The following is a 24078-nucleotide window of genomic DNA, read 5'->3' on the forward strand; positions in this document are numbered from 1 at the left end:
ATCAACAGCGACAGCGGTGGTGATGGCAGCGATCCCCATGGTGATGGTGGAGGTTGGGTTAGAGGTGACCCTTGCGATCCCTCTCCCAACAACTATGGAGGAGGAGAGGAGGGAGACTAGGCTCCATGCCTCGCCCGCCGGAGGTGCGCACGGTTCACCCTCCTGGTCAGAGCTAGAGGGATCGAGAGGAGACACAGCCAAACTAGAGGTAGAGCATCTGCTAGTGAGTCGTGGAGTCTAGGAGGTGGAAATCCCCTATTCTGGTGAGGTAGGTACTGGGGTGGAGCCACCCGCCATCCTGCCGTCATAGGAGTTGGTGATGATCTAGTCATCACATGACGCTATGATTGCTAGATCTTCCAGTGGGTCAGGGGTGACCTAAGAGCTGGTGTGGCCTTACCCTAGCAAGCCAGGAAAGGCCTAGTTCGTCCTTCATGATGAGGAGGAGGTGAAGCTCTAGCACTTGCTCTAGGAGAGAGGACTATTGATGGAGTTCGATCTCACCCATACGAAGGCAAGGTTCAAGGAGGCCTTGGAGAGGGTTGAGCTCATCCATTAGGCCATGACATTGACCTACCATGCATTACAGAGGTAAATTCTCTTCATTTTTGGTGTTTGCCCTTGACTCCTTGGCCTTTCAATTGTTGTCTCACCATGCCTGCTTCTTGTCTCACAAGATCTAGAGATGATGTCGATCCGTTAGTCCCGATTTCTTAGGGAGGAACATGGGCGGATGGAGCAGGAAGCAATGACATCATGGTAGGTTGATGAGCTCAGGCACCAACTGGAATCCACCCACCATGAGTCCCAAGACTGAGCGGTTGAGGCAACGGGAGCACGAGCTTCAGAGCTGTGTGCGGTCGAGCGGGCGACTAGTGCCGAGCGAGAACTTGATGTGGTGAAGGTCCACCTGGCGAAGACCAAGGTGACGCTTCAGAAGTCCTTGGAGGCCCTAGAGGTAGAGCGAAAGGCACGGTCAGATGCTAAACAAGAAGTGGTCACGCTTTGGGGGAAGTGCTCAGGGCAGAGGAGTCGAACGCTCGACTGCTCGAGAAGGTGACCTAGCAAGAGGAAGGACTCTCCATTATTAAAAGCGCCCACCGTGGTATGTATTTGTTCTGCCTTTAGTTGATGCCTTGATTTTTCCTTTCCTTTGCTTTTGATTTTGTTGCCTTTTTCTAGAACTGGGTGGAAAGATCGGCTCTCTGGAGCAAGAGCTGGAGATAGCCAAGGCGGCGGTCGGTCGGGGCATGAAGGTGCTAGCTAGGTCCCTTGCAGAGCGATGTGCTCCCGAGGGAGAGCTCGACTAGATTTGCAACATCATGCCGGTGGTCGTCTCTGAGGTGTTTGGGTCAGGGCCGAGCACCAGTAAACCCATCGTCCAGTTGGCAGAGGTCCCAAACGAAGTTTGGGCACTCATCTCCGACGGCATGTTCTACGGGACGTCAGGGGTATTGACCTCGGTGGTGACCCATCACCCTGATCTAGACTTCACTGCCATCTATAGACGATACACTGACGGGTGGAGCGCAGATGAAATCCATGCGCTGGGGGAGAGCGTGGTGCCATATGCATGGATGGTTGCCGAGCAAGTCTCCACGCAGTGGGTGATGGAGGCTCATCGTTCGAGCATGGCTGAAGATGTCATCCAGACTATGGAAGAAGTGCAGACTGGGTCAGAGGCGAGCATTGTCCTGCCCCCAACAGAGCCGAATGTCGTCCCAGCCGGAAGCGAGCTACCTTCGTCTTCGTCGAACGTGCCATCAGCTAATGTCATCGGGCGGCCATAATAGAGTTTAGAGTAGAAATAGTCAGTAGATGTAAAAGATGAGTTCGTGGGGAAGCCCCTGTATAAACAGTTTTACACTCATGACTATTTTGAGTTCATTTTTGTGATAAAATCACTCGTGAGGGGAAGCTTGTCCCATCCGCCCTTATTTTTACCCTAGCATAGCTTTTATTTTTTATCCTTTCTTTTTCTCACCTACCCATTGACCCATAGGCTGCTACCTTAAGAACCGTGCGTGGCCCACGAGGCTCAGCTGCTCGTAACCGTAGGTTGTGGTGGGGTGTGATTGGTCGGGAGTTTTAAAACATAAGTTACAAGGGTAAACAAAGGAATGGACCGCCCTTTCATTTGGGCGAAAAATATTGTTATATGATAGTAAAAAGGAATGGTGGTATCGCACCCCATGGAGCCCCCGAGCGACCTAGGCCAAGAGTGCTCGAGCTGGGGTGCTATAGGAGCGAACGTTGAATGGAAACAAACCGATAAGACTGAGCTTTAGGGGAAGAAACAACATAACTGTTTGACATTCTATGTGTTGGTGAGAACGTTGCCGTTGTCGTCCTTCAGTCAGTAGGCGCCCGGTCGGACCACCTCAATCACCGTGTAGGGTCCTTCCCATGGTGGAGAGAGTTTATGTTTTCTCCATGGTCGATTGGGTTCTCCGGAGCACGAGATCACCGACCTCGAGGATCCTCCCCCTGATTTTTCTTTCATGGTACCTATGGAGAGTTTGCAGGTAGCGAGCGGAGTAGATGATAGTCGTCTCATGAGCCTCCTCAAGTAGGTCGACTACGTCCTACTGAGCCTCCATGGCTCAGTGTGGGTTGAAAGCCTTCACTCTTAGGGCACCATGATCGAGGTCAGAGGGCAACACTATTTTAGCTCTGTAGGTCAGGAAGAAAGGTGTGAACCCCATGGATTGGTTTGGGTTCGTTCTTAGGCTCTAGAGGATCATCGGGACCTCTGCAACCCATCGCCCAGCATACTTATTGAGTCGGTCGAAGATGCAGGGCTTGAGTCCTTAGAGGACCATGCCATTGGCCCGCTTGACCTGATCGTTAGTACACAGATGTTTGACCAAGGCCCAATCAATCTTGATGCCGTATCCATCACAGAAGTCCATGAACTTCTTCCCAATGAAGTTTGTTCTATGGTCGGTGATGATATAGCTTGGAACACCAAACCGATAGACGATGTCGAGGAAGAACTTGACCGCCTCCAAGTAGATATTGGTCATGGGCTTCGCCTCTATCCACTTGGTGAATTTGTCCACCACTATGAGCAGGTGAGTGAAGCCGCTCAGGGCCTTTTTTAGGGGTCCGACCATGTCGAGGCCCCAGGCCGCATTAGCCAGGTGATGAGGATGGTTTGAAGCTCTTGTGCTAGCAAATGAGTTTGCCGAGCGTAGAACTGGCATCCCTCACACCTATAGATGACCTTCTCTACATCTTGTAGTGTAGTGGGCCAGTAAAAACCTTGGCGGAAGGCTTTTCCGACCAGCGATCATGGGGCCGCATGGTGTCCATAGATTCCAGCATGGATTTCGAGGAGAAGCTATTTCCCTTGGTTGGTCGAGATGCACCTCATGAGTACTCCCGACGAGCTTTGTTTATAAAGTTCATGACCAATGGCGACGAACGTCTTGGCACGTTGAGCGATTCATCGTGCTTTAGTCCTTTCTGGTGGGAGAACCTCCTTGAGGAGGTAGGTGAGCAGTGGTGCTCTCTAGTCGACCAGATCAAGCACCACCATAGCGATGTTGGCAGGTGATGCTACCATAGAGGCACCAAGGTCGGAGATCTCGAGCACTTGATCGGGGTCGAGGCACGTTGGGAGGTTAGAGCCCCCACGTGCTAGATTAGCGCTAGAGTGCGTCTAGGTCGGAGCCTCTAGAACATGGGTAGATGGCTCATGGAGATCATTGATGAAGACCCCATCTGGAGATGGCACCCGCCTGGTAGCCAATTTTATGAGAAAATTGGTGGCATCGTTGTCCTTTTGGGGTACATGATGCAGTTCGATCCCTCAGAATTTGTCCTCGAGCTTGTGCACCTCCTGGCAATATACTACCATGAGAGGGCTCTTGCTAGAGGACTCCTTCATGACTTGGTCGATGACCAACTCTGAGTCGCTACAGACATACAACTGCGTGACATCGAGCTCGACAGTGATGCATAGTCTGTTGATAAGGGCCTCGTATTCTGCGGTGTTGTTTGAGGCTAAAAAATGGAGATGGATCATGTAGCGGAGCCTGCTCCCATCTGGGGAGATCAGAACGACTCCAACCCTTGAGCCAGGAGCCATGATCGACCCATCAAAGTACATCGTCTTGTACTCATGGGTGACATCTGAGGTCAGGAGCTGGACTTGACTTGGTCAGGCTGGTCGAGCGGGTCGATTTGGTCAGTGAAGCATCGCTGCATACACCGTTGATAGGTGGCGCCAGCGTTCTTCAAACCAAAAGGCATGTTTATGTAGCAGTATGAACCATACGGGGTGATGAACGAAGTCATGATCTGGTGGTAGCCAGAGTAGTCATCCAGAAAGGAGAGGATTTTGCATCCTGAGGTGGAGTTAATTATCTGGTCTATGCGTGGCAAAGGAAAATGGTCCTTTGGACATGCTTTGTTGAGGCTAGTATAATCAACACATATTCTCTATTTCCCGGTCTTATTTTTCATAAGAACATGATTGGCTAGCCAGTCGGAGTGGTATACCTCTTTGATGAATTTGGCTACCAGGAGTTTGGTGATCTCCTCGCCTATGGCCCTATGCCTCTCATCGTCAAAGCAACGCAGGCATTGCTTGGTGAGCTTTGAGCCCGGGATAAGACATAATGCATGCTCAGTGACCTCCCTTAGTATGCTCGGCATGTCAGAAGGTTTCCATGCGAAGACATTACGGTTGGCACGTAGAAAGTCAGCGAGCTCGCTTTCCTATTTGCTAGGAGCTTGGTCCTGATCCACACCGTCTTGGTCGGGTCGGCGGGGTTGATCCCCAATGCCTTGGTTTCCTCGATCGAGTGGAAGGCACTCATGGAGGTCAGCTCATTGCAGTCTAGGACTGCTAGAGTCGATGAATTCCTGAGCTCTAGGAGCTCGGTGGAGTTGATGATGGCAGTGGTGAGCTCGTAATGCTTGCAGTCACATGTGTAGGCGTGCGAAAAGGTGCTACCCACGGTGATGACACTGTTCGATCTCGACATCTTCAACATGAGGTAGGTGTAGTTGGAGATCACCATGAACTTGGCATAGAATGGTCACCCCAAGATGGCATGGTAAGTCCACCACCTCGAAGGTGAGGACCTTCGAGCAGTAGTTGGCTCGGTCGCCAAACATGACGGGTAGGTCGATCTGCCCGAGCGGGTATGCCTGAGCCTCTGGGATCACGTCGTGGAAAGGAGAGCTCACTAGGCGGAGCTCCAACTAGGGGATGTGCATGGTGTCAAGGGTGTCAACGTAGAGAATGTTGAGGCCACCGCCTCCGTCCATTAGCACCTTGGTGAGTCACTTCTTGCGGATGATGGGATCGACGATGAGCGAGTAGCGACCCGGTCGGGCGACATGGGAATGATGGTCTCTCTAATCAAAAGTGATCAGGGAGTTCAACCCACTAAAGAAAGAGGGGACAGCCATCTTGGTGGCATATGCCTCTCTATAGCGTACCTTTTGCTAGCGCTTAGAGTGGATGGCGTCAGATCCCCCAAAGATCATAAGGCATTCCTTAGGGTCAGGGAAGCCATCATCATCCTCGTCCGCCACGCCTCCTTTCTTAGCCACTGTCTCCTCACCCTTTTCTTTCTTTGGCATGTCGGCCTATTGCAAAAAGTGCTTGAGGAGCTTGTAGTCCTTGTAGAGGTGCTTGACGGGGTAGGCGTGGTTGGTGCATGGACTCTCCATGAGCTTGTCGAAATGGTTAGGCTGGCCCTGCTGGGGCTGCTTGCCCACACGATCGGCTATAGCGACCAAAGCCAGGTTGACCGGTCAGTGTTGATCCTTCTTGTTCTTCTTGCCTCTTTGTGTGGAGGGGTCTTCACCTTGGTCCTCGCACTTAGCCTTACCCCTATCCCGACCGCCGCTGAAGACTGCCCTAACCGCCTCCTCACCGGAGGCATGGTTTATGGCGATGTCGAGCAGATCGTGGGTGGTCCAGCGCTTTAGACAGCCGAGCTTGCGGATCAAGGACTCATAGGTTGTCCCAGAGAGGAATGCATTGATGACGTCCACGTCAACAACATTAGGAATGAAGTTGCACTATTTTGAGAACCTACAATGTAATCCTGTAGGGACTCATTGGGCTCCTACTGGCAGCTCTTGAGGTCCCAGGAATTCCCAGGATGGACATATGTCTCCTAAAAATTCCCAACGAAGACTCTCTTGAGATCCACCTAGTCGCGGATGCTGTTGGGCGAAAGGATTTCGAGCCATGCTCGAACATGTTTCCCTATGCAGATGGAGAGGTACTGGACGATGAAGTGGTCATCATCTACTCCTCCGGCTTGGTAGGCGAGCCAGAAGTCTTTAAGCCATATACCGGGGTTGGTCTCCCTGGTGTATCTAGCTATATTGGTGGGTGGTCGAAAGCGCTGTAGGAACGACACTTTCTAGATGCAACGAACAAAGGCCTGTAGTCCTAGGCCATCTAGGCTGGGACTTCGATCATCTGGTCAGCGACCATGCCTAGGGTGCATGTCCCCACACTCCTCAATGGTTAGGCGGGGGCCTATATTGCCTGCTCTTGCCACCATCCGGTAGGCGTCATCATTGTGCCAGGCATGGCGTTGATTGTTGATGACGCTATGAGCGTCATGGTTTGGCCCGAGGCGTTCACACACCGGTGGTCGGTGTGGAGTAGGTGTTGGGTTGGGCTGTGGTGCAGCCACGGCCTCCTACCCCACCTCTAGCACTGTAGTGGTGAGTGGACGGAGCGATTCGACTGGTGCGGCCCCTGTCCCCCGGTGGGGAAAGAGGCCACGAACCGATGTCGCGACGTGGAGCTCTCTGCCTGTTGATGGCGGCGGTCTCCACTAGCGCCCGGAGGTTCTAGTGGATTGCTTGCTCCTGAGGGTCGGCCGGCTTAGGGAGGCCGCACAGAAGCATCGTCGTAGCAGCGATGTTCTAGCCAGCTCGAGCAAACTAAGGGGGGTCGTTCCTTCCATCCAGGATGTTGCGCTAGACCTGATAGGCATGACCCTAGGCTCCACTTGCTGGGTTATGCTCATATGGCATAGCGTGTTGTGCCGAGCGTGCCAGCGTAGGTGGCGGCTAGCTCTACCACCTTTGTCATAACTCCTCGACGTGCTCCTGCACATATGCGAGGGCCTCCACATGAGGGTTCAGAGGGGTGTGAGTCTATAAAGACTCTGCTACCACCGGTGGTTGTCCCAGAGCATCCGCCATAGCGCACTCTTGGGACAGAGGGTGGCTAGGTGCCGCAACGTCACCGATGCTGGAGCCATCGCTATCGACCTCGTCATCCATGTGGTCATGAAAGGAAGCGGGAGCGTAGCCCGCCATCACCATGAATTCAGATATGAGAGGGGGCAGTGTCAGCATCCTTCGGAGTCCCGACGCATATGCGTACATAGGGGACGTGAAACCGTAGAAGAACCGGTCGCACGGCGGTCGTGGTGGGGACAACAAGGTCCCTTCGGAGAGCCTACGGAAGGTATTAAACAACGAGTAAAGAACAATATGTATATTACTCATAGTGGGGTTCGAGGCTAGCATAGGCTCAAAGCGAAGCGCAGGTGTCTCGACATTGAGGTCGATGAGTGGCCCGAGGACAGCGGAGGGCGCTCCTCCTCTAGTGGGCACCGGGACAGGTGCCTCCTTGTGAAGGCAGAGTACGCCGAGCTGGTCAGCGACAAAGTCCAGGCTTCCGAAGAGGAAGGTCTAGAGCGGCTTGAAGATGGGAGGAACCTACATCCCAACAGGTGGAAGCATGGGAAACTCCAGCGAGCCGAAGCGAATCGTATCGCTTGAGCCCGCCATGTCGAAGATGGTGGAAAGATGGGCCATCCGATAACTAAAAGCGTGAACGCACGGCGTCCTCCCCACGGACGGCGCCAACTGTCGGTGCGAAAAGTGACCAACAAGTAAATATTTGTAGTTTTGCTGTGCGTTGTGATCGGATGTGGCCTAGCACTCAATGACACAGGATTTATACTGATTTAGGCAACGTGCCCTACGTCTAGTTTCGGTCGGTCGATGACTTTATTCCTGAGCCTAGGTGCTCGAAGTTTGCTATGTGGTTACAAACGAGTGGGAATAAGAAGGGAGGTGTTAAAGGTCCGATCGGACTCTAAAACTGAAGGGCCAAGAGTGACGAGAGCTCTAACGTGCGCTAAATATTGGAGCGTATGCTCTGTGTAGCCTTAGAGTTCTAGAGCTATAGAGCTGTTCGAATGCTCAGATTGTCTAGAGCTAGCCTGAGAGAGTCTGAATGACCGTCCCTATTGGGAGAGAGCGCATCCCCTTTTATAGGTGAAGGGGATGGCCTTACAAGTTAGAGAGAGTGAGAGTACGTGTGCTACCTAGTCTTGTTGCTCATGCCATCGGGTACGAGACGATTATCGACGCCCACAATACTGTTCATGCCCAGACGCGTCTGACAGGTTTTACCGTGTTCGCCTGGTATGGTAAATGTCGGCACCTACAATACTGTAATGCAAATGTCGACGCCCATAATATTGTTTGGGTTCTGACACGCCTAGAAGGTTGCATAGTATCTGTCTGGCATGGCCTGGTGGCACTGCTCTGCAGGTGTGTAGGGTATGGTAGAGTACGATCCTTGGTATTGCGGTTGACTTGAGCGCTTTACTTTATCTGCTCCGCCTGATCCTTGGGTCTTTATCGAGCGGGCGTCCCCGGTCGGTCGTTCTCGGTCGGCTCCGACCGTGTCGGTCGGGGAAGAATCACGAGCGGAGGTCCGTTGTATTCCCGGTCGGAAAAGGAGGTCGGAGTCGGACTATATCTCCTCCTTGGCCAAGCTTTCTGGTCGGAGACCGGATCTTTCTCCTGGCCGGTCATTGGGTAACTGGGCCGACCCAGGAGTCGCGCGTTGTCGCTACGCCGTCTGCTGGACCGAGTTTTCGCTGAGAAGCAGGCCCATTGGGGACCCCGGGTTTATGAACCCGACACCTACATTATCATAACTTGTAACTAGTAATTATATTTGTTTTAATATCCACTAGTAATAATTTTCCCTTTTCTATAACTAGCCAAGGGTAAATTTGGTTATTGGACTTTTTAAATTGTGGTCTGTTTTCTTTTATAATACTTTTATTTCAAATAAACATTTTTGTCTCAATCTGTAGTTTTTCCGCGTGATGTTGGAACGTTTTTATTGTGACATTGGAACAAATTCTCTCGTAATGCCGGAATAAATTTCTCCTCAACATGAAACATTTGGTCATGAAACTGGAAAATTTTCTCATGAAATTGCAAAAAAAAACATTTTTCTAGTGAAGTGCGTTTGGGACTAGCGGCGCGTATAGGCTCAGGCATCTAAAACAAAACAGATCGTTTGGGTAGGTCCGGGCATTTTTAACCAAGAACCGAAAACCAAACCAAAATAACCGAAATCGAAAAAGCCAATTCCGTATTTGGTTCCAGACTGCGAGAAAACAAAATAACTGAGGAAATTTCGGTTCCTATTCTCAGATAATCGATTATCCGAATTCACTTACTTGTATTTTGTAAGACTATGTTCGATTTATTTGTGAAGTCTCATATTGAGTTGCTATGTATTTGTGTTGCTATATTGCTATTGTTATCTTATCTATTATTATTGTCTAAAATAGAGATAGTGTTGTCTAAATTTGCTTTAAAACCTATATATTTTGGTGTTGTTTTAACATCTGCTAAAAAAATCAGTTTATTCGGTTAGAACCGGAAACGAATTGAAATAACAAAAAATCAAAATGCTCAGTTTTTCTTTGAACCGGTCGATTCTTATTTACTAGGAACCGAATTTCATTAATAAGCGAGGAACCGAACCTAGGACCAAATGCCCACCCCTATTTGGGTGCTTGAACGCTATCTTGTATAATGATGCACTCTACTTATTTATAAGCATTGTACCATTAGTGTCACATATATGTAGATGGAAGTTAAGTTCTGACTTTCTCATTCTTTTATACTTGAAACATATCTCACGCGTTGTGGTGGGATTTTCTTAAAAATAAATCTATTATATACATAGCATACTATATGGTATTCTATATTGGCGCCGTTCGGCTGGTGCAAAAACCAGCCGAAATCACTGTTCACTGCTGAAAATCACTGTTCACGCTCTCACAAATTCCTCCAAATTTCTTCAAATTCCTCCAAACGAACAGGGCCATTCTGTATATATATAATTTGACTTGCATGCTATTTTATTGTATCAGATCTGCTAAAAAATTGGTAAGCTAATAGAAGAAAAACTAATAGTTTATTTGATTTTATTATTATAGATGAATATGCGATGAAATAAATAGCGTATGTAGATGACTTTTATGTTAATAGATTAAAGATTAAAAGTATTGCACGTGATAGGGGTGACATGAACTTAGTAGGGAATGATGTGGACACCTTGCATAAAGAGATAGAACATCTAGTGGGTTCACTTAGTGGAAATGATGTGGACACCTTGCATGAAGAGAAAAATTAAAGATTAAAAGTATTGCACATGATAGCGATGACGTGGATATTTTTTTTAATTAATAAGGGATGGTATGGACTTAGTGGGGAATGATGTGGACACCTTGCAGGAAGAGATAGAACATCTGGTGGGATCACTTAGTGGGGAATGATGTGGACACCTTGCATGAAGAGAGAAATCATCTAGTGGGATTTATATGAATATGTGATGAAATAAATAGCGTATGTAGATGACTTTTATGTTAATAGATTAAAGATTAAAAGTATTGCACATGATAGGGGTGACATGAACTTAATAGGGAATGATGTGGACACCTTGTATGAAGAGATAGAACATCTAGTGGTTCACTTAGTGAGGAATGATGTGGACACTTTGCATAAAGAGAAAAATTAAAGATTAAAAGTATTGCACATGATAACGATGATGTGGATATTTTTTGTAATTAATAAGGAATGATATGGACTTAGTGGGGAATGATGTGGACACCTTGTATGAAGAGATAGAATATATAGTGGGATCATTTAGTGGGGAATGATGTGGACACCTTGTATAAAGAGAAAAATCATCTAGTGGAGTTTAGCTTTGTAAGAGTATATGATATATGTTTCCGAATTATTTTTCTTTTTATTTAGGAATATGTCGGTGCCCGCGGTGTTGGAAAAAAATGATGCTCCCCGTGAAAAGAGAGAAGAAGAATCGTCGATGCTTTGAGGGGCGATGCTTGGAACCTCGATGCTCCTACTAGCCTCAATGCCACAAAGTAAAATATTGTTTCTCTTATTTAAATATTTGTGACGTGAATAAACTGAATAGTCTAGCTCCTTTGGATGCATTGCCTCAACCAATCGTGCCATGCTCGAGCACCTCTGAATTTTTAGGCAAAGTTCTATCGTGTAGGTGGGATTGAGATTTAAGATCGAGCAGCAGTCGGAAGGACGTTGCTGTCGCACTTTTGTTCAGCCCCTCTAAAATTTTTCCTAGATCCGCCGCCGGTTCAAAGCTAAGGTTAGGTGCAGTAAGTTTAGACACCAGCCAACCATACTCTTAAGTTTAGTATAAGGAGACGGGTAAGTTAAGTATATGAAATAAATATTTTTAATATTTTTCGACTCCCTCCATTCCAAATTATAAGTTAGCTTGGCACATCCACTTTGCTATATATCTAGACATATATTATATTTAGATGCATAACAAAATGAGTGTACCAAAAAAGTTAAAGCGACTTATAATTTAGAACGGACGGAATAGAAAATAGCATTTTGTTTGTTTTAATATGATATAATATACTCCCTCCGTTCTAAATTATAAGTCATTTCAACTTGGAGAGTCAAAGCATCTCAAATTTGACTATATAATAAAATAATATTTATGACACCAAATAAGTATCACTAGATTCTTCATTAATTATATATTTTTATAATTATCTATTTGATATCATAAATCTTTATAATTCTCTCTATAATTCCAGTCAAACTTGAGACGCTCCAAGATAATTGGAATGACATAATTTGAAATGGAAGGAGTACATTAAATAATATAAGGTGTATTTAACAGATAATAATTCTAAGAGGCACTAAGATGGTGGCTGGTCTCGTTGTCCACCTCAACTCTTGATCGATATCGTACATGTCACTATCTTCACAGAAAAGTACTCCCTGCCATATAAAAATTTATCATGCAATGGCAGAGTAAGATTGAAGTAGAGGAAGACACCATTAACGAAAATTTGATGTGAATATATACAAATTAAAGCTTTTCATGGCTGGGTCCATTGATCACCAGACGCACAGCCAACAAACATGCACATTACCTTCCCAAGTAAAACCACAACGTCCGTAACAGTGAGTCTCAGGGAATAATCCAAAGAGACATTCAATGTAGTGGCAACCATGGGCCAAAGCTCCAATCTGAGAGTCAACTCTCAATTCATGTTATTTTTTTTACTGCCACCCATTCCCTTTGGCTTTTGCAACTCAAGGTCTTCCTCCTTGATGATAAGTGCAAAGTATCACATGAACACAATCATCGTGGGTTCCTCAATAATTATTTCTAAACAAAATCTGAAACAAGGGATACCTTGTAATCCCTCGAAAATGTGAAGCATTCTAAATCTATGTAAGAAGATAAATAACACTCAGAAGTCAAGACTAGCCAACTAGTCACCCCAAAGAATTAACTTTTTTTTCAGGCGTGCACTAGGAATCTAATCCAGACTGGCAATCACAGCATCGGTAACTTCCTGGGTGGTGCTGCTACCGCCCAAATCCTTTGTTCTGTAGGTGCCTTCTGCAACGACGCGCTTCACCGCTGTCTCCAGCCGGTCAGCAAATGATGGGAACTGCAAATGCCTCAACATCATAGCGGATGACAGAAGCAGCGCGACAGGGTTTGCTTTCTTCTGCTCCACGATGTTCTCGTTTCCAACATTTCCTGCAGAAGCACCTTGCTCAAAGACAGCATAGTCCTGACCCACATTGCCTAGAACATAATGCAGTACCGAGGATTAGTACGCTGAGCATCAAACTTATTGCAACTCAAAATTAATTAAAAGCGCCAAGAGATGCTCCATATACCACAAAGTTTTTACAAATATGTAACAATGTAGGCACAGAGGGAGATAAGTCATGCCCAAAATATTATTTCTGCAGCAAATTACAAAAATGGAACGGTACCAGAACCATTTGCCAGAGGAGAGAACCACAAATAATAAAGAATGAGCTGCAACCCCTACCTCCAGGCATGATGCCTGTCCCTCCAACAATACCTGCAGCCGTGTTAGCCACCAAATTGCCATAAAGATTAGGCGTAACCTACAAAAAGAAAAAAAAAAGTTTGAAACCTGCAGGTAATCCTAATCCATGGTATACTTGCAAGGAAGCAATTGAGAAAATTAGGAAAACAGAAAAGAAATGAGATAACAAATAGAAAAGACGTTTAGTAAGCACATGCTTTTTACATTGCATTTAGCTTAGCTTGCCAATGATGTGCTTCCCTCACTTAAATACTGCAAACTAGTCACAAATCTTATAAATTCTCAATAATATCAATTTCTATTCCTTAAGAACAATGGGATTTTGATTAGCCCAATATATCTTGGTTTGATATGTCTCAGAGAAACGTTATCTTTATTACATGGCAAGCTCGGTACTCAAGCAGAGCATTCCCCATAATTTCTCACATTCTGAAGTTCCAAACTCCCCACAAGCCACAAGCTTTTCTAGTTTTACCCCAAAAGAAAAGGATCTCAAATTTGTCAATAAAGAAAAAGGAGCAATTACTGTTTACACAAAATTTACATATGCTTGAATTGGTAAAGTTCAGGAACTGTTCTTCTAGCAAGATCAAACAAACCTATAATAATAACTATTCAATAGTTTTATAATTTTGGCATTGAAACCACTACTTTGCAACTCAAGTACTCAACAATATACAAATAAACATTTGATAGTTTAAAATTGCACAATGTAGATGAAAATGAACTCGGTGCAGAACAGAAAAAGGTAATCCAAGGTTTGCTTGAACAAAAATGTGATGTTCCAAATTAAATGGCATATATACAGAAAAATGCTCAGAAATTTAGATGCATACCATGACATCAAATTGTTCTGGCTTTGAAACAAGTTGCATAGAGCAGTTGTCAACAATCATTTCATTGTACTGAATACCAGGATACTTTGAAGCAACCTCGCGGCAAGACTCCAAGAACAAACCATCGGCAAGCTTCATAATGTTTGCTTTATGCACTGCAGTGACTTTCTTTCGGTTGTTAAGGTAAGCATACTCGAACGCATATTTGGCAATCCTCTCAGAGCAAAACTTTGTGATCACCTAGGAAATCCATTCAGTAAGAGTAATAATGGAAGAAAAGTTCAGATAAGAACTGAAACGGATCACAAACACTAAATGAGTGGATTCTATTTCAACAACAGTTTCTTGGGCAAAGTCTCAAGGGAACTCACAAAGCATAGGAGAAAATTGCTTAAATGGCTTAACCCAAAGAAAGAAATATAAGACAAGACATGAAAAATGTGGATCATTGAGTAAAGACAGTACCCGCACATTTTATTCACACGTTGGCAATATATTTATATATATGTGTGTGTGCATCAATAAATGAACACAGTGAATATAACCCAATTCCCTACTGTCCAAACATTCGAACATGATGCTAAGCTGACGACATGTCCTATAGCTGCATCTGCAACCTTTCGAAACATAAAGTGATCATTACAATGATACAAGGTATTGATAAAAAGTAATCTTCTTTCCTAAAGAAATTTTGGTGATCACAAATTCAGATGAAACCAAGTTCGTGCTGATTGAGCTAATAAGCTAACATTACTACCACTGCAAATAGATCATGGGAGTACTCAAATGGTGGCAAATTATTGATAAAAAACTGTTTGGTCATTTACGTGAAACCATGACCTGCAAAATCTATCGACCAACTTTAATACGCGGAAGTAATAGGTGGCCCCACGAATTTTATAATATATATTGGGAAAATCATATCATAAACATGAAACGCACATAACCGATCCCCCAACCCCAACCGAGACTCCGTCGTACCTTGAGGCTCTCAACGACCCCGGGCACGACCTCGTGCTCGAGCCCCGAGTACTCTCCCTCGGTGTTCTCCCTGATGACGACGATGTCGACACCCTGGTGCCTGGTGGGCAGGCTTGGGAGGTTGGAGCAGTGGACGAGCGATGCGTAGAGGTCGAGCTCCTTGCGCAGCTGCATGTTGAGGGAGGAGACCCCGCCGCCGACGGGCGTGGCGAGGCCGCCCTTGATGCAGACCTTGTTGCGGCGGATGGAGTCGATGACGGCGGGCGGGACCGTGGGCATGTCGCCGTGGACGTCGTAGGTCTCGAAGTAGACGGGCGCGTGCATCGCCTCCATGACCTGCCGCACGGCGCCCGTGACGAGGGGCCCGATGCCGTCGCCCGGGATGAGCGTGACGGCGCGCGGGGCGCCATCCCCGGGCCGGGGCATGTAGGTCACCGTGCGCCGCGCGAGGCCTGGGTGGGGCTGCGGCGCGGGCGGGGAGGACGCGGAGACGAGGCGGCGCAGGAGAGGGGCGGATCGCCGCGCCATGGGTGGGGAGGAAGAGGGGGTCGTCGGGGCCGCGCGGGCAGGCAGGTGCGAATTGCGATCACGGAGGCGGAGGCGGGCGGCCGGGAGGGAAGGAAAAGAGGGAACGAAGTCGCCGGGAATCCGGGAGAGAGGAGAAAGGGAGGGATATTTAACCTTTTACCGTTATAACTGAGGGTCACGTGTTCAGATAGCATTTTTAAATTTGCTCTTACCTATTTACTAAGAAGAGAGAAGAATTTATAATTTTAAATTATTTTTGCATACATGGCAGGACACATAGCTATTTCTTCTTTATCCGTTTCATTCTCATCGCTTAGTAAAGATGCATCCCGACCTACGCGTCTCTCAGTTCCGTCTCCTCCTCCCTTCCAGACGCGAGCAGTAGCTCGACGAGCACGAGGTCTGCGCATCACCCCAGCTAGCAGCGCTGCTCCGATGGCGAACGTAGGCACGAGATCTGCCGCGCGTGGGCTCTGCCGCGAGCGTGGGCTCTACCACGCGTGCGTCCCTATCCTCGGCGTGCCTCCCCCATGGTCGACCGCGCGAGGTCTAGCTCATCCCTTCCCGGTCGCTGCTCCCCCATCCCCAGCGGCGCGTGCGAGGTCCGGCTCCTCCCCTTCTAGCCGCGCGAGCTCCTAGGTCCAGCGAGGTGCCACCATGTTCGCCGTCGGCGGGGGGAGCTGGCTTGCCGGTACCGGCAGCGACCGCGCACGAAGAGACGCGGCGCAGCTCGTCTGTGGCCGGGGATGCGCGTCCTCCACCAGCGAGGAAGCAAAGGAGCACGAGCACGAGGAGGCACGGGGCCGCCATGTTCGTCGCCGCCGCCGATGAAAGGTTCTAATGGCTAGAGGGGGGGTGAATAGCCTAATAAAATTTCTACAACAACACTTAACAAAATGGTTAGACAATTATGAGGCGAAGCAAGTGTTGCGCTAGCCTACTCAAATGCAAGCCACCTACCACAATTCTAGTTTAGATAGTGTCTATTCACACAATAGCTATGACACTACCCTATGTTAGTGTGCTCTCAAAGGCTAACTAAAGAGCCACACCAACTAAACATATAAGCTCTCACAACTAGCTACACTAAAGAGCTTGTCAACTAGTTTGCGGTAAAGTAAAGAGAGTGATCAAGAAGGTTATACCGCCGTGTAGATAAAAGAACCAATCAATCACAAAGATGAATAACAATAAAGACCAATCACCTCGGAATCAATGATGAACACAATGATTTTTACCGAGGTTCACTTGCTTGTCGGCAAGCTAGTCCTCGATGTGGCGGTACACTCACTTGGAGGTTCACGTGGTAATTGGCTTCACACGCCAAATTCTAAATAGGGTGCCGCACAACCAACACAAGATGAGAATCACACAAGCCACGAGCAATCCACTAGAGTACCTTTTGGCGCTTCGTTGGGGAAAGGTCAAGAACCCCTCACAATCACCACGACCGGAGCCGGAGATAATCACCACCCTCCGCTCAACGATCCTCGCTGCTCCAAGCCGTCTAGGTGGCGGCAACCACCAAGAGTAACAAGCGAAATCCGCAGCGAAACACGAACACCAAGTGCCTCTAGATCCAATCACTCAAGCAATGCACTTGGATCACTCCCAATCTCACTATGATGATGAATCAATAATGGAGATGAGTGGGAGGGCTTTGGCTAAGCTCACAAGGTTGCTATGTCAATGCAAATGGCCAAGAGAGTGAGCTTGAGCCGGCTATGGGGCTTAAATAGAAGCCCCCACGAAATAGAGTCGTTGTACCCCTTCACTGGGTACAACGCGGGGTGACCGGACGCTCTGGTCCGATCGACCGGACGCTGGCCCTCAGCGTCCGGTCACGTGATTCACGCGCACGTGTCCCCTGCTTCAAATACTGTTCGTCAGATTTCAACGGTCGTCTGTTGACCGGACGCGTCAGTTAGAAAGTGACCGGACGCTGGACCTTAGCGTCCGGTCGTTTCTAGTAAGGTTCCAAACGCGATTTTTCCCGATCGGACGCGTCCGGTCATGCTTGACCGGACACAGCCAGCGTCTGGTCACACAATATCTCCTCTATATGCCCTACGTTAGCATACGTCAGCACTGACCGGACGCACCCTGCCAGCGTCTGGTCGCTGAGTGACTTAGCGTCCGGTCATGAGACCAAAACGTACGTCCTCTGCTGCCACTGACCAGACGCTCCGGTCCAACCGAGTCCAGCGTCCGGTCACTCACAGTGACCTCCATCTTTTCTGTCTAGGACGTCGGTGGCACCGTCGGACTGTCCGCACTCTATGGGCGACCACTCCACCGGTGGAGTTTCTTACCCTTGTACCCAAACTTCACCACCCTTGATCAAATGTGCCAACCACCAAGTGTATCACCTTGTGCACATGTGTTAGCATATTTTCACAAACATTTTCAAGGATGTTAACACTCCACTAGATCCTAAATGCATATGCAATGAGTTAGAGCATCTAGTGGCACTTTGATAACCGCATTCCGATACGAGTTTTACCCCTCTTAATAGTACGGCTATCAAACCTAAATGTGATCACACTCTCTAAGTGTCTAGATCACCAAAACAAAATAGCTCCTACAAAATATACCTTTGCCTTGAGCTTTTTATTTTTCTCTTTCTTCTTTCCAAGTCGAAGCACTTGATCATCACCATGCCATCATCATCATCATGCTATGATCTTTATTTGCTTCACCACTTGGAGTGTGCTATCTATCTCATGATCACTTGATAAACTAGGTTAGAACTTAGGGTTTCATCAATTCACCAAAACCAAACTAAAGCTTTCAGCCGAGGAGGCCGTGCTCCTGCGTGTGCTCCAGGTGCCGCCATGTTCGTTGCCGGCGTCGGGCGCGGCTGTGGACCGTGCAAGCCGTGGCCGCCCCGGCCGCCTTGCCCCCAACTTCCCCTATGTCCCGTCAGCCGCCGCCATGGATCTCATCGTCGGCCATGGCTAGAGCTCGAGCGAGGAAAGGATAGAGATAGAAGAAATAGATGAGGGGCAAAAATGTCATTTCCCATGGCCGATCTATGCTGTCAGGTTGAGTTGGCGTGCCACGTCAGCAAAAATGACAAGAATGTATCAAATGCTCTCTCTCGATGGTAAATATGTAGGAACAATTTTAAAAGTGCTATCTAAAGAGGTGACATCCGTTATAATGGTAAAAAGTTAAATATCCTAGAAAGGGAAGGTGGAGATGGGTATTGTTTCACGGTTTAGCCGTCGGGTTCCTCGGCATTTGCCACTAATTGACCCTGATTCGGCTTATTTCCCAAGCATAATGAAGGGCCCCTGACAAGTGGGCCCACACGGAAGGGAATTTCAGATATCCTCATCCTGACAGAGAAAATTCGTCTTCGCGTTCCGCATTCGAAATGGTGCACGAACTCCTATATATATACGCACAAAAATATAACAACTGTTCAGCGATGCCAGATTCTAGGCAAGATGGGTGGCCGTCGCCATCAAATTGACCCAGCTTCTCAAAACTTCTCCTAATTCATATATTCGGGTCAATTTCAATTGGCCTTTCAACAAACGAGAGCCCATCGCAACAACCAACAAGTCTCAATCGTGACATCGTCAGTTGAAGCCTTGGAGGTAGCGAAGTTGGCCTTCCTTTTTGGTACAAAATTGGGAACGAATCTTCTTCAGTGTAGCGTATCATGAAAGAAACTACGTTGTCCATTTTGATGCGTACAATACATACAACACCTTTACAACATCTCACTGGTTCTATGATTGGTTCAGCCCTTTCACCCCCGATTCTTTCACCGTTGTTTCACTCCTCCCTGTAGGCAGAAGACTTTCACCGTTTTATCTTCACATGATTTCAACTCGAGTTGACAAGGTGCATAGAGAGATTCAGCGTGAGTGGAAAGATGAACATACAGCTCGCACACCCTTCTGCCTTGGGAGTTAGGACCTTTATGCCTGGAGGCGACGCTTTATACTCCCTCGTCTTTTCCAAATTATTAAGATATTTTGGTTTTTTTAATACATAGTTTTTTATTTAAATATACATTATGTCTAAATACATAATAAAACAATGTATCCAGAAAAGCCAGAACTTCTTATAATTTAGAACAAATGGAGTTGAATTTATTAGCTAAAAGGTAAAAATAATGATTATATGAGAAATGCATATCATATTAGTTTATATATGTACCCACAAGGCGAGTATACTATTTTTTTTTGCGAGAGAAAAAGTGCATTCATTCATCAACAGAGAAATTACATTCTAGTTTCAGAAGCTCACTAATACATGAAGGGAAGTTTTCTCTCCAGACCGCACTAAGCAAAGTACGTCTTGCTAATTGAGCTAATTCGTGAGCTACTCTATTGCACTCTCTCCCAATTTTACTAAACCTTACATCAGGAAGCATCCTCTTAGCATGTTTAATCTCCTTCACAATATTTGAATACCTGGACGTGCCCTCCATAGGTGTTTTAAGAGCCTCCACTAAACAAAGGCAATCCGACTCAATTATAGTTGGCCTTTTTATCCATTCCGCTGCTTGCTTGATGCCTTCATAACAGGCTTCAGCTTCTGCTTCTTCAACTATGGCACACTTTTTATTTACACTGCATGATGAGAAAAATACTCTACCCGAATGGTCTCTGATAATGGCTCCACTAAAATTCTCCCCTGTTGGCCTATTGTCACCGAGAAAGAAGCATCAATATTTAGTTTTACCCATCCCTCTGGTGGTGCCGACCATTTCTCGCATCCCTCTCCGAAAAATTTCTTTTGTACAGTTCCCTTGGGTTTCCATTTGATGAGTTCCGGTGCTTTCCCTTTTGCATCTTCCTTTCTGCCATGATGAATGTTTAATAAACATTGCCAATAGCTTACAATAAACCTTGCTGAACCCACAATGGAAGCTGTGCCACTGCCATGAACAGCATCATTTCGTAGATGCCAAGCCCTCCGTAAATAAAACAGGAACTGCGCTCTTTCCTCTATCTCGATATTATCTAGTAGGATCAAAAACCATTCTGGACCTGTATTTTGGAGATTCTGTTCTGGTACCATGTCCCAGCTCTTTCTGAACTCCGCCCTGAGTGCCCTTGGTTTGGTACAAGCTATCACTGCATGGAAGCCATCTTCCTCCTCTTGACCACATAAACGACGTGTCCCATCTGTTTCCAGGTTCCTTCGCTTCCTGTTTTGCATAGTAGCTAGGCCATCATTTGCCAATCTCCATGCAAAGATTTTTATTTTTTGTGGAACCGGCGTTGACCACAATTTTGCCCATATCCGGCGGCTACCATTCGTAGAAGTGCTTGTGCACCCAATGTCCTGCTCACCTAGAAAATCCTGCAATGCCACCCGATAAGCGCCGCGGACAGTGAATATGGCGCTCTTCTCATAATGCCATGCCAAGATATCCTCTCATCTCCGGTATTCTTATTCTCAAAATCTCTTCAGCATCATGGTCAAGGAACACTCTCTTGTACTAGAATACGTATGGTTTTCGGGCTTCTCATTGTGACAACTCATTGTTCATCTACACTAATGGGGCAGATGTGGCCTACCTATTGTTGTATTTGGATGATATCATATTGACGGCTTCCTCTCAACATCTTCTTCAACATATTATTGGCTCTCTACAACAGGAATTTGCCATGACTGGATCTTGGTAAACTTTATTACTTCTTGGGAGTTTATGCTCAACGATCATCCACAGGTCTCTTTCTATCTCAAGCTAAATATGCTGCTCAAATTTTAGCTAAGGCAAACATGTCTTCATGTAATCCTTGTCAAACCCCGCTTGAGGTTCATTCCAAACTGTCCTCCCAAGATGGACCACTAGTTGCCAATCCAACTCTCTATTATCGCAGTCTTGTTGGTGCCTTACAATACTTGACTCTTACATAGCCAGATATTGCTCATGCCGTTCAACAAGTCTGTTTATATATGCATGACCCTCAGGAGTCTCACTTTTCTCTCATCAAACGCATTTTGTGTTATATCAAAGGCACTATAGAGTATGGATTTGCTATTTCTCGCAGTCGGTCACATGAGTTAGTTGTTTACTCGGATGCGGATTGGGCCGGCTGCCCCGACACCCGTCGCTCCACTTATGGATATTGTGTGTTTCTTGGTGATAACCTTATATCTTGGTCCTCTAAGCGCCAACACACCGTCTCACGCTCTAGTGCTGAAGCCAAATACAGGGGTGTGGCTAATGCCGTGGCTGAGGCATGCTGGATTCGTCAACTCTTGGGCAAACTTCGTCGTCCTCTAACACGTGCTACTCTTGTATATTGTGACAACATCAATATCGTGTATTTGTCAACAAATCCAGTTCATCACCAAAGAACCAAGCATGTGGAGATCGATCTCTATTTTGTGCGGGAGCATGTGGCACTTGGAGCTATACGTGTTCTTCATGTTCCGACGTCCCTTCAATATGTCGATATATTTACTAAGGGTTTGCATACTGCTATCTTCATCAACTTCCGCTCCAGTCTCAACGTTCGCTTTTCTCCCGGTTGATACTGCAGGAGGGTATTAGAATACGTATGGTCTAGAATATGATAAGTCCAGATTGAAGAGTCCCATTATGTGAAGAGTCATGTAATCATATGAAGAGTCATGTAATCTCTATTTAAACTATTGCTCAATGAATGGATAGTACTAAGCCAGTTACTATCATCTTGATCAAAGCTTCATCCCATTCTCGACCATCAGGACGCATTAGCTTTGATACCCATCGAAGTCTGCAATTTACCTTCTTTTCTGTCACCTTCATTGTTGGAATTCTAGGAATCCAGTTATGTCTCCATATTCTTATTTGGTTTCCACTCCCAACACGCCATATTAGCCCTTTCTTTAGGAGGTCTAGGCCAAACTCCACGCCCTTCCATGAGGGCGATGAGTCAGCAGGGAAAACAGTGGCAATGAATTCCCCATTTGGGAAGTAGCGAGCTTTTAGCAGTCTCGCACAGAGGCTATCTGGATATTGGATTAACCGCCATGCTTGTCTAGCAAGTAAAGCTTGGTTGAAAAGGCGTAAAATCTCTCATCACCCCCCCCCCCCCCCCCCCCCCCCCCCCCCCCCCCCCCAATACATTTAGGTGTCATCATTTTCTCCCAGGCTATCCAGTGTATTTTCCTGTGATCTGGTTCATCTCCCCACCAGAAATCTTGAATCATCTTCATGTAATCATCACAGAAGCCTCCCGTGAGTTTAAACACCCCCATAATATACATTGGTATGGCCTGGGCCACTGATTTAATTAGCACCTCTTTTCCTCCTGCAGACATATACTTTTCTGACCAAGCATTAAGTCTCTTCACAAATCTCTCTTTTGTTGTTTGGAAACGTCCCGCTTTCATTCGCCCTTCCGGTACCGGCAGACCCAAATATTTCTCTTCAAAGGAAGAATGCTCCACTGCTAATTCCATTTTGATTTGCTCCTGTACTTCTTGTTGACATTGAGGCCCAAACAGCATAGAACACTTTGCTTCATTAACCCTCTGACTTGTTGACCTTTCATATTTTTGTGTCACATCTATGATTACCTTGGCTTGCTGTAGGTTTGCATGGAAAAATAGTAGACTGTCATCAGCGAACAAGAGATGTGAGATCCCTGGTGCCCTCCTGCATATTTTTAATTGGCGAAGCATATCGTCCTGCGTCGCTTTATTTAATAAGCATGATAGTCCCTCAGCAACAAGCAAAAATAGATATGGTGACAAAGGATCACCTTGTCGCAAGCCGCGAGAAGGTGTGAAAGATCTCAGCATGTTACCATTAAATTTCACTGCATAACGAACTGACGTAGCGCAAGCCATTACCCATCGAATCCATTGTTCATGAAAGCCCAATCTAGCCATTATACCTTGCATAAAATTCCAGTCTGCCCGGTCGTAGGCTTTTGACATATCGAGCTTATATGCACAAAAATTAGTTCTCTCACTTTGACCCTTCTGGATGGCATGCACACATTCAAAGGCAATCAAGGCGTTGTCTGTAATTAACCTCCCAGGAATGAAAGCGCTTTGATTTGGAGAAATGACTTTCTGCAACACAGGCCTTAAGCGGTTAACCATACATTTGGAGACAATTTTATAAAATCACATTGCATAAGCTAATCGGCTTGAAGTCCTTCAGATTCTCAGCCTGCTCTTTCTTTGGTATGATAACAATAGCAGTTGTGTTTGCTCCCTCTGGCATCACTCCAGAAGTGAATAACTCGCGCACTGCTCCAATCACCTCATCTCTAAGCAACTCCCAATTTCTTTGAAAGAATCGGGTTGGAAAGCTGTCCGGTCCAGGAGCTTTTAAAGGACCTATTTGGAAGAGTGCATCTGAGATTTCTTCATCTGTGAACGGTTTGCAAAGCGCAAAATTCATCTCTGCTGTTATTTTGCTGCCAACAAGGTTCAGTAAAGGTTCTGGCTGAACAGTGTCATCTCTGGTGTATAGGTTTTGAAAAAAAAGAAGCGGCCATAGCCTCCATCTCCTCTTTGCTTTCAATATACCTATTATCCTCTGCAATCAGTCTCTTAATCTTATTCTTCTTTGCTCT

At 46.5% G+C, this 24078-nt stretch overlaps 1 protein-coding gene across 2 annotated transcripts; it reads right to left on the reverse strand.

Annotated features, from left to right (window-relative positions):
- Positions 1-12271: 12271 nt before the first annotated feature.
- On the reverse strand, positions 12272-15660 carry LOC136496691 (isocitrate dehydrogenase [NAD] regulatory subunit 1, mitochondrial-like). Of its 2 annotated transcripts, none has more exons than XM_066492431.1 (4): positions 15005-15660; positions 14024-14251; positions 13167-13245; positions 12272-12913 (listed from the first exon to the last, which is right to left on the reverse strand). In XM_066492431.1, the coding sequence occupies exons 1-4, from the start codon at positions 15530-15532 to the stop codon at positions 12639-12641; spliced, it is 1110 nt and encodes a 369-aa protein (XP_066348528.1). In that variant the 5' UTR covers positions 15533-15660; the 3' UTR covers positions 12272-12638. The 2 variants fall into 2 exon arrangements, with proteins under 2 accessions (XP_066348528.1, XP_066348527.1); XM_066492430.1 differs by having other exon boundaries at positions 12280-12913; positions 14024-14263.
- Positions 15661-24078: the final 8418 nt, after the last annotated feature.

This window comes from Miscanthus floridulus, chromosome 12 (assembly GCF_019320115.1).
Source record: "Miscanthus floridulus cultivar M001 chromosome 12, ASM1932011v1, whole genome shotgun sequence".
NCBI classification, from domain to species: Eukaryota; Viridiplantae; Streptophyta; class Magnoliopsida; order Poales; family Poaceae; genus Miscanthus; species Miscanthus floridulus.

Bases quoted from the DNA above. Each gene is read 5' to 3' on its own strand.
- LOC136496691 (XM_066492430.1), bottom strand. From the start codon at position 15,532: ATGGCGCGGCGATCCGCCCCTCTCCTGCGCCGCCTCGTCTCCGCGTCC. The intron at 13,246-14,023 runs GTATGCATCTAA...TTCTTTTTGTAG, and splicing joins CAGAACAATTTGATGTCATG to GTTACGCCTAATCTTTATGG. The intron at 12,914-13,166 runs GTAGGGGTTGCA...ATTATGTTCTAG, and splicing joins GACAGGCATCATGCCTGGAG to GCAATGTGGGTCAGGACTAT.